Consider the following 14,938-nt stretch of genomic DNA (forward strand, 5'->3'; position numbering starts at 1 on the left):
CTTCTGAAATTGGGCCAGCAGCTCCTTTAAACATATACTGCAGCCATGTGAAAAGTTTCTGGGTAGTGAAAAAAAAAGATACTTCGTGAATACAGGCTTGTTCTTATACATTTTCTTATTATTGAGCTGCTCTGTTCCAGGCTTCAGGCCCACGACAGACTAGCGTCAGATGCCTTTCTCCTACATTGGGGGGCAGGCCTTTTGTAAACTCTTCCCATACCTCTAGTAGGGAAGACTTTACTGAAACTCAAGCAAGACCGTGGAACAATGATCCTGATTGCACCCTTCTGGCCATATCAGATTTGGTTCCCTCTTCTTCTGGAGTTGTCCTCTGAAGAACCGTGGAGATTGGAGTGTTTTCCAACCCTCATCACTCAGAACGAGGGGTCGCTTCTACATCCCAACCTCCAGTCTCTGGCTCTCATGGCCTGGATGTTGAGAGCTAAGAATTCGCCTCCTTGGGTCTTTCAGAGGGTGTCTCCCGAGTCTTGCTTGCTTCCAGAAAAGATTCCACGAAGAGGTGTTACTCTTTCAAATGGAGGAAGTTTGCCATCTGGTGTGACAGCAAGGCCATAGATCCTCTTTCTTGTCCTACCCAGACCCTGCTTGAATACCTTCTACACTTGTCAGAGTCTGGTCTCAAGACCAACTCCGTAAGAGTTCGTCTTAGTGCGATTGGTGCTTATCATCGCTGTGTAGAGGGTAAGCATATCTCTGGACAGCCTCTAGTTATTAGCTTCATGAGAGGTTTGCTTTTGTCAAAGCCCCCTTTCAAACCTCCACCAGTGTTATGGAATCTCTACGTCGTTCTCACTCAGCTGATAAAAGCTCCTTTTGAGCCACTGAATACTTGCCATCTGAAGTACTTGACCTGGAAGGTCATTTTCTTGGTGGCTGTTACTTCAGCTCGTAGGGTCAGTGAGCTTCAGGCCTTGGTAGTACAAGCACCTTATATCAAATTTCATCACAACAGAGTAGTCCTCCGTACACACCCTAAGTTCCTGCCAAAGGTGGTGTCGGAGTTCCATTTGAACCAGTCAATTGTCTTGCCAGCATTCTTTCCCCATCCTCATACCCACCCTGGCGAAAGCAGTTTGCATACCTTGGACTGCAAGAGAGCATTGGCCTTTTATGTGGAGCAGACAAAGCCCTTCAGACAGTCCGCCCAGTTGTTTGTTTCTTTCGATCCCAACAGGAGGGAAGTCACCATCGGAAAACACACAATCTCAAATTGGCTAGCAGATTGCATTTCCTTCACTTATGCCCAAGCTGGGCTGACCCTAGAGGGCCATGTCACGGCTCATAATGCTAGAGCCATGGCTGCGTCAGTGGCTCACTTAAAGTCAACCTCCATTGAAGAGATTTGCAAGGCTGCAACATGGTCATCAGTCCACGCATTCACATCTCACTACTGCCTCCATCAGGATACCAACGCGACAGTCGGTTTGGGCAGTCAGTGCTGCAGAATCTGTTCGGTGTTTAGAATCCAACTCCACCCCCCTAGACCCATTTTTGTTCTGTTCCAGGCTGCACTCTCAGTTAATTGTTTATGGTTTCAGGTCAATCTAAGTTATGTCCTCGCCACTGCGAGGCCCAATTGACCAGTGTTCATTGTTTTGAGTGAGCCTTGTTGCTAGGGTTACCCACATGTGAGTACAAGCAGCCTGCTTGTCCTCGGAGAAAGTGAAGATACTTACCTGTAGCAGGTATTCTCCGAGGACAGCAGTCTGATTGTTCTCCCAAACCTGCCCACCTCCCCTTTGGAGTTGTTATTTGCTTCTTTTTATGCTTTTTGATTTAACCGAGGGAACGCGCTCATGCAACGGGCGGGAAATCGGTCCGCGCATGCGCGGTGCGCACACCAGAAGACTCTGGCAAAACTTTTTTTTTATATTTGCTTGTAAAATGCCGATTCCTGGGCCGACATCGACCCACATGTGAGAACAATCAGCCTGCTGTCCTCGGAGAATACCTGCTACAGGTAAGTATCTTCGCTATATTTCCCCTTCAGATATGTATGCGCATTTGTTTACCAAAACACATCAGTTGTTATTATTGCTAGACAAAATATAAGAAGATTAAAATTGTGCAAAATTTGAAAGGTAAATTATACCTTTAGTTTCTGTTGGAAAATTGGTGTAACTGAACCTGCCACACAAGTTATGTGATCTGTTATGAAATTACCCTCCCTTTGTCTTTATTTAATCTAAAATGCAGTAACATATTAGATAATGGCAAATAATGACCAATTGACCTATCCAGGTTGCACAGATATAAATGTTTAGACCACTTAACCAGTAATGGGCAGATGAGTATGCATGTTCCCATACTTAATCCAGAACCCAGCCCTTGCACTACCCATTTATTACAATCAACCTTTATAATAATTTTAGACAGCTATCAAGTCTAGTGAGACAGCTGCCTGTATGAATTGTAGATTGCCATTCCCTCTAAAAGTCTAATAACTTTTCTGAGGTTATTACTTTTTTATTTCCTGAAAATTACATACTTTTGCATGCTTGTGATTATCTGAAATAAGATCAAAAGCTTTTTGGTTGAAGTTAATTGAGATTTCTCACTGTAGGCTTGCTGCTATGATTTGACAATCTTTTTTTTTTTTTCTTTGTTACCTTTTGTTCTACAAAAACAGCCTCTGAGGTGTTTGCTAAAATCTAAACTCTTAGCCATTTTACTTATGAACTTCATCTCAATTATCTAATGAATCATAAAAAATGATAGATGATCATCTTTTGGCAGGTCCCAGGAGATTTGAGTCAGACATCTGAAGACCAGAGTTTGTCAGATTTTGAAATGTAAGTTTACAGTAGACTCAAAACATTTTTTTGTATTATATTGAGTGTGTGCTGCTCAGGTATGAAGGTGGGACTCATTTTATTTTATTCCAATAATCTGTGGCTATGGAGTGATTTATATGCTAAGAGATTTAGGAATGTCGGGTTGCTTTTTGACTCTGTGTAATTCTTTTACTACAAGGCTGAGAACAGGACTTGTTAGCAGATCTGGTAAAGTTGTAAACTGCGTTTGTAAATGCTCATTGAATAAGGAATAAAACATTGTTAATATTTTTTTTTTTTTTTTTTGTAATTTTAATGAATTTTACAAGATACACTTGTACAGAAAAGGAGTATTATCATACCATACAAGAAAATATTTTATAAAGAAAATCTATTAAATGATAATTACTGCTAAAGTCCACAATTACATTGTTAATATTTAATACCATTATTGATCACTCTCATTAAATGGAATGAAATTTGAGTGAGATTTTGAACTGGAAGTTCCCATTAAACATGCCCCCGGAGATTCAGCCATTGCAGTCAGCAGTTTTAAAGCCGCTGACAGCCACTGCTGAATTAGACATGGATGTTCAATACTGGGCCTAATTTGGACACCTAAATTGAATATTTGGATCATGTATAGCTGCTGGCAGTTTTCTGGGTGCTGCCAATGTTCAGACCAGTGCCTGGATAACTAAGTGGATAATGTTTTTGCTGTTCTGACTTTATCCGGGCATTTACCCAGATTGCAAACTGAAAATTGTCATTAATGGGGTAGGGTTTTTGCTGGTGCCTGACTGCACCACTGGATTGCTCTGGCACTTACCAGATAAAGCCGTGGTGATCACAGCTGGTATTCAGCAGCACCGTCCAGTTAAGGGCCCTTTTACCAAGTGTGTTAAGTTTTGGGCTTAACATGCTATAACGCAGGCTTTTAAGGTGCAGTAAGCCCAAAACTAATGTATCAAGATGGAGTGTTCCCAGTATTTTTTTTATTGCAGATCATGTGTTTGGATTAGTACATGCTACGTAAGGCCTCCTATTTAGGAGGTGGTAAGTGGTCCCATTTTATCTCTGTGTTAGGCAGTTAGTTCATGGAAACTGCAGGCATTAAGGGCCCCTTTAAGCGGTGGTAAGCCCAATGCGGGCTTACTGCTTGCTAAACAGAAAGTACTGCTGGGCTTCTGCAGCAGCCCAATGGTACTTTCCACCCCTAGCGCGCCCTCATATCCGGCACTACAAAAATATATTTATGTAGGTGATTGGGCAGTGCTGTGTGCTGCACGGTTACCACTGGGTTAGTGTGGGAGCCCTTACTGCCATCTTAATGGGTGGCAGTAAGGCCCCCCCCCCAAATGACCGAGTGGCAAGTGCTTTACTTGCCGCATGGCCATTTTCTGCAGGAAAGAAAGACTCCCTTTCACCCATTGCGGTAAAAGGGGGCTTTGGCGCATGTGAAAAATGCGCGCCAATGCCAAATGCAGGCCTCCTTTTGCCGCAGCTGAGTAAAAGAGGCTCTATGTGTCAAATGTCTTCTGTACTCACTCTTTGCCCTAAACAAATTGGGTAATGGGCTTAGTGCATGGGAAAGGCCTGCATAAGGATGCACTAAGCCCATTTATTAGTTCATCTTAATAAAAAGACCCCTAAGTTTGTGTTTCTGAGTATCAGTGGCAGAGCCAGCCCTTGCAATTTAACTGGGCAGGAGCCTTTCCTGCCCGGTTAAATTGTTTTGAATATCTGCCTCACTGAATTTTAATATGGTGTGTGCCTTGTTTCACACATCCAGTGTCAGTGACTTTTTATTGTTTTGTATGATACCTAAATCATAGCACTATGTAAGTGTAATGAGTCCCTTTCTTGGAGAATATTTTTTTTATTTATAGTTGTTCGTCTATACTGCAGATTATAAATAATGCTCTTCACAGTGTACAGTAAAACTAATACAATCAATCTTAAACCTGAGGTAGCAGAAGGTAAAGTGACTTTGCCCAAGGTCACATCTAACATCAACAGAAAAAGCAGAACTTAAATGCTAGTCTCCTGAATCCCAGCCCATTATTCTAACCACTAGACCATGCCCTCATCTAAGCTTTAACATTGTGTCTGACTATAAACTAAGCTGGGTATCTGCTGTGTTTTTGTCCTAAGTGCTATTAATGTGCTAAGGTGAATTTGTATCTTCTGCTTTGTCGTCAAATAAAAACTGTTGAAACATAGAACCTAATATGTAGTTTTGTATTGAAATATAACCTGTAAGATAGCATTAATTAAAATATTATTTTTGCCAAACTGCAGGTAAATATTTGGTGATAGAGCTCATATTGTTTTCTAGGATAGAATTCCCTGAGAGAGATTGTCTTTTTTTTTTAAACTTAAATGGAATGTCTTTAATCAATATACTGCAGGTATCAGATTTTGGAATACATTTTATTTTATAACTACATTTAGCAGAGGATCTTAAATTTAAAATTGTCATCTTGTACTAAACAGAAATGCAGTGAAATACAATTATGCTCCCAGCTGTTGACTGAAACCTTTTTAGAATTATATTTCACAGTTTCTTCCTTCCATAACTAACAGTTCTGTAGAGTAATAAGCAGAAATTCAAATACCGGTTCGAGAAGACAACATGGAAAGGATGTACTTATTGGAAGAAAAACAAAACAATAAAGTTAAAAAAGTTGTCATTTACTTTTAATCTACATAAAATCCAAGGTGTGCATAATTGGAAACACTTCTAAAATGTAAAAAAACACCAATGTCTAGAATTATAGCTGAGTGGTTTAAAAAGTATTGTTTGCTATGCACAAGAAATGTTACTGTACAAGGGTGACTAGAAGGTAAGGAAACAATGCTAGAGATGGGCTTCATATTGAACTTTGTGTAATAGCTTTTTATTACGCTTTATTAATGTTACAACACCAATTTAAGACTCTGGCCCTATAAATAATTCTAGCCTCCTGTCTGAGGCAAAAGAAGTGGAACTGAAAGTTCAAATTATTAAAGTCCTCTAGCAGCTAACTTGTGGTCTTCTTAAACATAGTAAACATAGTAGATGACGGCAGAAAAAGACCTGCACGGTCCATCCAATCTGCCCAAGAAGATAAATTCATATGTGCTACTTTTTTTATTTGTACTGTCCTCTTCAGTGCACAGACCGTATAAGTCTGGCCAGCCCTATCCCCGCCTCCCAACAACCAACCCCGCCTCCCAACTACCAGCTCTGGCACAGACCCTATAAGTCTGCCCAGCACTATCCCCGCCTCCCAACTACCAGTCCCGCCTCCCACCACCAGCTCTGGCACAGACTGTATAAGTCTGCCCAGCACTATCCCCACCGCCCAACCACCAGCTCTGCCACCCATTCTAGGCTAAGCTCCTGAGGATCCCTTCCTTCTGCACAGGATTCCTTTATGTTTATCCCACGCATGTGGTACTGACATGTTGTACTGCTTCTCTGTAGTGCTATTGTTATTTTCCAAGTTCAGAAAACACTGAAACAAAACTCAGATAGGAAGAGTATTTTAGCTTCACAGGAAACTTGAGCAGTCAGCAGTGTTCTCTTCTTTAACTGAAGCAAACTCTTTGGTTTCCTAGAAGCCAGCACATCTTCTGCTCGCTCTTTCTCTCTCTCTCTTAACTCAGATATAATTTTAATCTTTCATTAGAGAGATAGTGCATGTGAGTGCCAATGAGTTCTGAATCCAGTCATTTCTCATAATTCATCCCAGGTGACTGTTCAGACTATATAACTGTCTTGTTGGGCAGTATGAATAATCATACATACTTCTCTGCATCTGATTTTCACTTTCCTGCAGTATCTGGGACTTGCGGTGTTTTAACTCTTTAGACTCCTGATCTCCTAATGCAGGAAACAGAGGTTAATTTTATTGAGCTAACAAATTGATGAAAAAGCTATCTTGACACTAATTGGGCAGTTTTCTTTTTCCTTTTTCTTTGCTTGAAAAGCAGTTTGCTTTATCCATAATGCAGAGAAATTTTGTTTTTAAATATGACCTTTAGTTTAATTAATAAGAAAAAGTGTATGGTCCATGTAACACAACTAATTCTGAGGCAAGCTGTGATTCTTACACTGTAAAAATAAATAATAACAATGCTGAGACTTGAAAAGGCTAACCAGGGTCTAGTGAATTCCATAATGTTAATATTACAATTTGTCCCACTTTATTTCAGATTTTCCCGAGTCACATTACATATTCTGTTTTGAATTATTAAAATTTATACTGTTGATATAAGAACCTGTTTTGTTAATTCATACTTCCTGTAGCACTAAAAACATTGTTATTTTGTATACATGGACTGTTATAGTAGTGCTTATTTAAAATTTAGACAACAAAACCTTCTAATTATAATGTTATCTTTACAAAATTCTCAGAAAGTTATATATTATTGTGGATAAAGTAAATAACACTAGTAGAGGAGCTTTGTTTTCTATTATTTTTCCTTTCTATGTATATTATGGCATCTTTTGTTGAATCAATGAAATTTGTTGACTATGAGCTTTGGCTGCATTGGCATTTTCTTCATATGTGTTCTAGAAGGGTATATATAGTCTTGCCAAAGTTTTCACACCTTGCAAAATTTTCACACTCCTAATTCAGAATGCATTGAAATTGGAGTTTATTTCACTGATCTACACAAGATGCTCTACATGTTCAACATGAACGAACAATTATAGAAATAGTCATAAAGTAATTCAAATAAGCCTCAAATCTTCACACCTGTTGTCAAAGCAAATCCAAATTAGTTCCTTTTCCAAAAGTTGGCTTAAGAAGACCCTTAATAAGTTAGACAGAACCTATGTCCAGTCACAGTATTTGAGGTGGTGTGAATACTCCTTAATGAAGAGTCAAGTTGTTTCTGTTGTATGAACTGTATTTGAAGGAAAGATCTAAACATGCCAAATAAAGAGCTGGTAAAGTTATTCAAAGGTATAGAGTGTAAAAAAACTTTTAAGAAAATTTCAGTATTTTTCAGTATGCCTTAGGACCATCATTATAAAGTGAAAATTGATTGGCACCACCAAAACACTGCATTAATCAGGCTATTCCTACAAGGTCAGTAGCTATGTGTTATTAGAACTGCTGAGGAAGGTTACTGTTTGACCTGACAGTAGGGAAAATGTTGACTTTCATCAGTTTCAAGATTGCTTCAATCACATGGCCTGCTGGGAAGGTGACAGAAGGAAGCCACTGCTGATAAACAGCCATATGATGTGTCAACTAGTTTGTAAAGAAAAACCTAGGGAACACTACACACATTGAGTAGATGGTTTAGCAGTCTGATGAGAGCAAAGAGGAATCTTTTGGTCTTGATCGTAAGGAATATGCATGGTGTAAAACAAACGCAGCATATTACCTGTTAACATTATTCAGGGCTTTTTTTGAGGGGTTACTTGGGGGTACTGAGTACCGGCACCTTTTCCACTGCTAAACTTGACCCATGGTTCTCGTATTTTAATGAAAGTGCTCAGGTTTTACATACAAATTTTGCCTTGTCTTAGATTCTATGACTGGTTGCAGGGGTCCTGGCTATTGTAGGGTGAGTCCCTCAATGATCACGCCACCCCTGAAGGGTGGCCTGGCATTTGAGTACCGGCACCTTTTTTGCTACACAAAATGCACTGACATTATTCCTACAGTAAAGCATAATGGTGTCAGCATTATGCTGTGGAGATGCTTTGCAGCAGTGGGGACAAGTTGGCCTGTGAAGATAGATGATACAAAATAGAGACAGATCCTGGAGCAAAACTTGTTGCAGTTTGTCATAGACCTGGGACTAGGTAAGATTGATCTTTCAGTAGGACAGTGATCCTCAGAAAAAAGCAAAACCACAATGGAGTGGTTCTTCAAGAAAAAAGTGAATATCCTTGAGTGTCCTGGTCAAAATCCAGACCTGAATCCAATGGGAAACCTGTGGCAAGGCTTGAATGCTGCAGTCCACAGATGAAAGAGCTTGAGACTTTGCAAAAACTGCAATATCCTGCTCTGCAAGTTGTTAGACTTTTTTTGGCTGGATTCTATATAAGGTGCGGAGAGTAGCGTGCATGTAGTTATGCACGCAACCAATTTATATGTGCTACTCAATTGAATGATGAGCAAATTAGTGATGATAATTGGCCGATACCCAGTTATCATTAATTAGCAATAATTGGAATTTATGCGTGCTTCTTTTTAGGCATATTCTAAAAAGAGGCGTGTGTAAATTCCAACGTGTAGCTGAAAAGGAGGTTCAGTCATGGGAGGAATGTAGGCGTGTCAGGGATGTCAAATTGATGTGCCTTGTTATAGAATTCGGAGGAATGCATGTACATTTATGCGCAGGTATTTACTCCAGGTTTGCTGTGGCATAAATGGCCACCCCTAAATGTACGCTATTCTATAAACTGTGTCTTACTGAAGACACAGTTTATAGAATAGCGCTACGTGCATTATTCTAATGCGCTTACATTTGAGACAATATTTACTGAATCTAGCCCTTTACCCTAATTGACCATGGCTGTTATTGCTGCAGAAGGAGGTACCATGAAGTTCTGTGTCAAGAGGTGTAAAGACTTAGGCAATCAATATTTTGGCTTCTTAATTACTTTATGAATATTTCTGTTATTGTTTTCATATTGAAAGGGTAGAATATGTTATGTAGATAATGAAATAAACTCCTACTTTAACACATTTTGAATTTTACTTTTTAACTACAGAATGTTAAAATTGAAAAGGACACTTTCAGGCTTATTTTCGAAAGAGAAGGAAGCCCATCTTTCGACACAAATCGAGAGATGGGCGTCATGCTCCCAGGGTCGCCCAAATCGGCATAATCGAAAGCTGATTTTGGACATCCCCAACTGCTTTCCATTGTGGGGACATCCAAAGTTCCCAGGGACATTTTGGAGGCGTAGCGAAGGCGGGTCTTGGACGTGCCTAACACATGGGCGTCCTCGACCCATAATGGAAAAAAAGGGCGTCCCTGACGAGCACTTGGATGTCTTTATTTGGTCCTTTTTTCTTATGACCAAGCCACGAAAAGGTGCCCGAACTGACCAGATGACCTCCCCTTACTCCCCCAGTGGTCATTAACCCCCTCCCACCCTGAAAAAAGTTTTTTAAAATATTTTTTGCCAACCTCTATGCCAGCCTCAAATATCATACCCAGCTCCATGACAGCAGTATGCAGGTCCCTGGAGCAGTTTTAGTGGGTGCAGTGCATTTCAGGCAGGCGGACCTAGGCCCCACCCCTCCCACCTGTTACACTTGTGGTGGTAAATGTGAGCCCTCCAAAACCCACCAGAAACCCACTGTACTCACATCTAGGTGCCCCCCTTCATCTGTAAGGGTAGTGGTGTACAGTGATGGGTAGTGGGTTTTGGGGGGGGGGGGGGTTGGCATGCTTTACACACAAGGTAAGGGAGCATGTACCTGGGAACAATTTCTGAAGTCCGCTGCAGTGGCCCCTAGGGTGCCCGGTTAGTGTCCTGGCATGTCAGGGGAACCAGTGCCCTACGAATACTGGTTCCTCCCATGACCAAAGGGCTTGTATTTGCCGTTTCTGAGATGGGCGTCCTTAGATTCCATTATCGCCGAAAATCAGAAACTACCAAGTCTAAGGACGACCATCTCTAGGGACGACCTAAATGTCAAGATTTGGGCGTCCCCGGCCGTATATAGAAATGAAAGATGGACACTCATCTTGTTTCGATAATACGGGTTTCCCCACCCCTTCTCCAGGAAAGCTTGGGCACCCCTTTCGATTATGCCCCTTTTTATGATCTTAGTCACAGCATCTTGTAAGGAATTCTGCTTTCTACATGTTTGGTATGATTTAGTTTTGCTGCAAATGAATGTTTAGTTTCCTCATTTGCCATTTTTATTATACAATGACCTGCGCGTTCTTTTGTTCCTAAACCCAATTCATTGTTTATCAGTGAATAAAGTTGTACTCTACTAATCGACTTGGATACATAGAAATAAAGGCCAATGAATAAGCTGAAGACAATATCTTTTTATAAACAAAGGGGCCCTTCTACTGAAATGCATTAGAAAATGGGCTTAGCGTGTTTTAATGTGGGACCTTCCGGATTGCTAAGCCCATTTTTAACACTGCCACAAAATAAGACTTTTGTTTTCTTTTTTGCAGGTTCTGTACTAAATTTTCCATTCATGCACAAGACCCAAACTTAATGCGGGAGCACACACTCCTTCCTTCAAGAGGCATTAAATGCTCTCACGTTAACTCGGCGTTAACCAGTTAGTGCATGCTCCCGTTCAACACACCATTCCCTGCTCATTGCATGCTCCCATACAAAACAATATTTTTAAAAGTTCATTAATGCATGCATGGAAAATGCAAAATTACTGTAAAATGCTTTAACACTCTTGTGGTAAGCATTATCACACATGCTAAGCATGCATTAGGGCTTAACGCCTTTTAATAAAAGGGGTCCCTAAGGTCATCTGTGACTAGCTTTAGGGAGATACTCCCTTCATCATTGCAGAATGGGGTCTGTATAATGATTCAAGAATATAAAAGTATATTACAGGTTGTATTACAATGGTTGTCTGGGGGCATGTGTTTTAAAAAGCTTGGATCCTTAATAAATCCTTCAAGTAGTCTATAACCCCAAAATCTACTTCAAGAAAATTATATTTTCACTTAAACACTCAGAAGGAAATCTAGTACAATATAAAGAGAGCAGCCATGGATGGAGCATCTAACTTTTGTTGTAACATAAAACCCAGTACAAGAAAAAATAAGAAAATTTGAAAGGCCTACATCTTACTACTGGAGAATAAATTGCCGAAAGAAATATTCCCTGTCCCCTTAGTTCATTGTTTCCGGCATTCACCTAATGTGGAGGATGAGCTAGGAAGCCATGAGCTTCAAACAAATTGAAACGTAGAAAATGACACAAAACCCTGTAAGATGCACATTTCAAATGACCTGACATTCAGCCTAAGGTTTTCACATTTATGCTGTGGTTTATTAATGTATTAGTATGTATTATCCAATGGAGAAAATGGGAATAGGCATATTGTATTAGTATGTTAGTGAAATGGGATATGAGGTAAAAACAGTAAGCCTTCCCAAGCACAAGATAACAGAGAAAGACCAAGGTGTGACATTCTTGGAAGGTGGTGGATTTTTCCTTGTCAGCCTACCTCATCAATGATGTCATAATAAGGATAACTAAAAGGAAAATTCAAATCTACCCCAAAAAGGTAAAATTCAAAATTAAAATGATCATGTTTTTCAAACAAACAGAAATGGACTTAACAAGAATACTGGTTTCCTTACCTATTACCAGACATAGAGACTCATTTTCAAAGCACTTAGACTTACAAATTTCCTTAGGTTACTATGGAACTTTATAAGTCTGAAATTACTCCCAATAGTCAACCAGTAGCTGTAAATTCTGCTGCTTTTCTAACTCATCTCCAAGAATCCCCACAACCATTCATTTACTTTATAACTAGTTAAGCATTTCATAACAAATGCTTCCTCTGAAATGGGCAGTGACTTCATGAAGGGACATAGCTCTGGAAAGCTAGTACGAAATATCATTAGTCCAGGATTAAAGTATTGTTAATTTTTTAGTTTCACTGTTTATTAGACAATCTTATTTTGCTTTCATTTTATTCTGTATGTGGCACTGTGAGTATACAGTATGCATATTTATTTTTTCCATATTCTTTTGGTAGATCGTATCGTGCCCTCGTAAATGTTTGGATTCCATCTGTTTTTCTTCGTGGCAAAGCTGGAAATGCCTTTCATGTTTATCAGGTGAGAACATCCAGCTGTCTGTCAGACATTATCTGCAGGTTCTTTAGTTATAATACTTAAGAATTAGCCATCTGAAATAACTGCCATTGGATATGTTGAGTTTAAGTCTTTACCTGATCTACGTTCCTGTTATGAATTTTATATATGACTTCATTTTTTTGTTCTTCAGTAGTACAACAAGTAGCAAGTTTTCATTCTTGTTATAAAAGTAGTCTCAAAAAACTGAAAAAAAACTAATGAACACTTTGTTTTATGTCTTGTTTCTTATTTCATTTTCAAATTACTACTCATCAGCAGTGTTACTCATCAGAGGAGTGGCCTAGTGGTTAGGGTGGTGGACTTTGGTCCTGGGGAACCGAGGAACTGAGTTCGATTCCCACTTCAGGCACAGGCAGCTCCTTGTGACTCTGGGCAAGTCACTTAACCCTCCATTGCCCCATGTAAGCCGCATTGAGCCTGCCGTGAGTGGGAAAGCGCGGGGTACAAATGTAACAAAAATAAAGTAGATACTATTGGAGATTCTACATGGAATGTTGCTACTATTAGAGATTCTACATGGAATGTTGCTACTATTGAAGATTCTACATGGAATGTTGCTATTCCACTAGCAACATTCCATGTAGAAGGCTGCGCAGGCTTCTGTTTCTGTGAGTCTGACGTCCTGCACGTACGTGCAGGACGTCAGACTCACAGAAGCAGAAGCCTGCGCGGCCACATTGGTGATCTGCAAGGGTCGACTTCAATCTCAAATAGTAGCAACAGTGGAGGAGTGGCCTAGTGGTTAGGGTGGTGGACTTTGGTCCTGGGGAACTGAGGAACTGAGTTCGATTCCCACCTCAGGCACAGGCAGCTCCTTGTGACTCTGGGCAAGTCACTTAACCCTCCATTGCCCCATGTAAGCCGCATTGAGCCTGCCATGAGTGGGAAAGCGCGGTGTACAAATGTAACAAAAATAAAATAGATACTATTGGAGATTCTACATGGAATGTTGCTACTATTGGAGATTCTACATGGAATGTTGCTATTCCACTAGCAACATTCCATGTAGAAGGCTGCGCAGGCTTCTGTTTCTGTGAGTCTGACGTCCTGCACGTACGTGCAGGACGTCAGACTCACAGAAGCAGAAGCCTGCGCGGCCACATTGGTGATCTGCAAGGGCTGACTTCAATCTCAACTAGTAGCAACAGTGGAGGAGTGGCCTAGTGGTTAGGGTGGTGGACTTTGGTCCTGAGGAACTGAGTTCAATTCCCACTTCAGGCACAGGCAGCTCCTTGTGACTCTGGGCAAGTCACTTAACCCTCCATTGCCCCATGTAAGCCACATTGAGCCTGCCGTGAGTGGGAAAGCGCGGGGTACAAATGTAACAAAAATAAAATAGATACTATTGGAGATTCTACATGGAATGTTGCTATTCCACTAGCAACATTCCATGTAGAAGGCTGCGCAGGCTTCTGTTTCTGTGAGTCTGACGTCCTGCACGTACGTGCAGGACGTTAGACTCACAGAAGCAGAAGCCTGCGCGGCCACATTGGTGATCTGCAAGGGCCGACTTCAATCTCAAATAGTAGCAACAGTGGAGGAGTGGCCTAGTGGTTAGGGTGGTGGACTTTGGTCCTGGGGAACTGAGGAACTGAGTTCAAGTCACACTTCAGGCACAGGCAGCTCCTTGTGACTCTGGGCAAGTCACTTAACCCTCCATTGCCCATGTAAGCCACATTGAGCCTGCCATGAGTGGGAAAACGCGGGGTACAAATGTAACAAAAATAAAATAGATACTATTGGACATTCTACATGGAATGTTGCTACTATTGGAGATTCTACATGGAATGTTGCTATTCCACTAGCAACATTCCATGTAGAAGGCTGCGCAGGCTTCTGTTTCTGTGAGTCTGATGTCTTGCACATACGTGCAGGACGTCAGACTCACAGAAGCAGAAGCCTGCGCGGCCACATTGGTGATCTGCAAGGGCCGACTTCAATCTCAAATAGTAGCAACAGTGGAGGAGTGGCCTAGTGGTTAGGGTGGTGGACTTTGGTCCTGGGGAACTGAGGAACTGAGTTCAATTCCCACTTCAGGCACAGGCAGCTCCTTGTGACTCTGGGCAAGTCACTTAACCCTCCATTGCCCCATGTAAGCCGCATTGAGGCTGCCATGAGTGGGAAAGCGCGGGATACAAATGTAACAAAAAAAATTATTTTCTTTATTTTAAGCACATCAAATGAGTAAGACTGCTGATGGTCAGCAAACAAATTCCCAACGTACATGAGCAAGCAATTTTCAAACTGCAAAGTCTTCCAAGTACTTTTTATCTGTGGCTTTCGTATCAAATTTCAAAGAGAAA

The 14,938-nt window shown here is 40.8% G+C and overlaps 1 protein-coding gene across 1 annotated transcript in view; it reads left to right on the top strand.

Annotated features, from left to right (window-relative positions):
• SNX29 (sorting nexin 29) overlaps positions 1 to 14,938 on the top strand; it is a 463,865-nt gene that overhangs the window by 326,349 nt on the left and 122,578 nt on the right. Inside the window, 2 exon segments of the mRNA XM_030211952.1 lie at positions 2,758 to 2,813; positions 12,515 to 12,596. Coding sequence (XP_030067812.1) covers positions 2,758 to 2,813; positions 12,515 to 12,596 — 138 coding nt within the window.

This window comes from Microcaecilia unicolor, chromosome 8 (genome assembly GCF_901765095.1).
Source record: "Microcaecilia unicolor chromosome 8, aMicUni1.1, whole genome shotgun sequence".
NCBI classification, from domain to species: domain Eukaryota; kingdom Metazoa; phylum Chordata; class Amphibia; order Gymnophiona; family Siphonopidae; genus Microcaecilia; species Microcaecilia unicolor.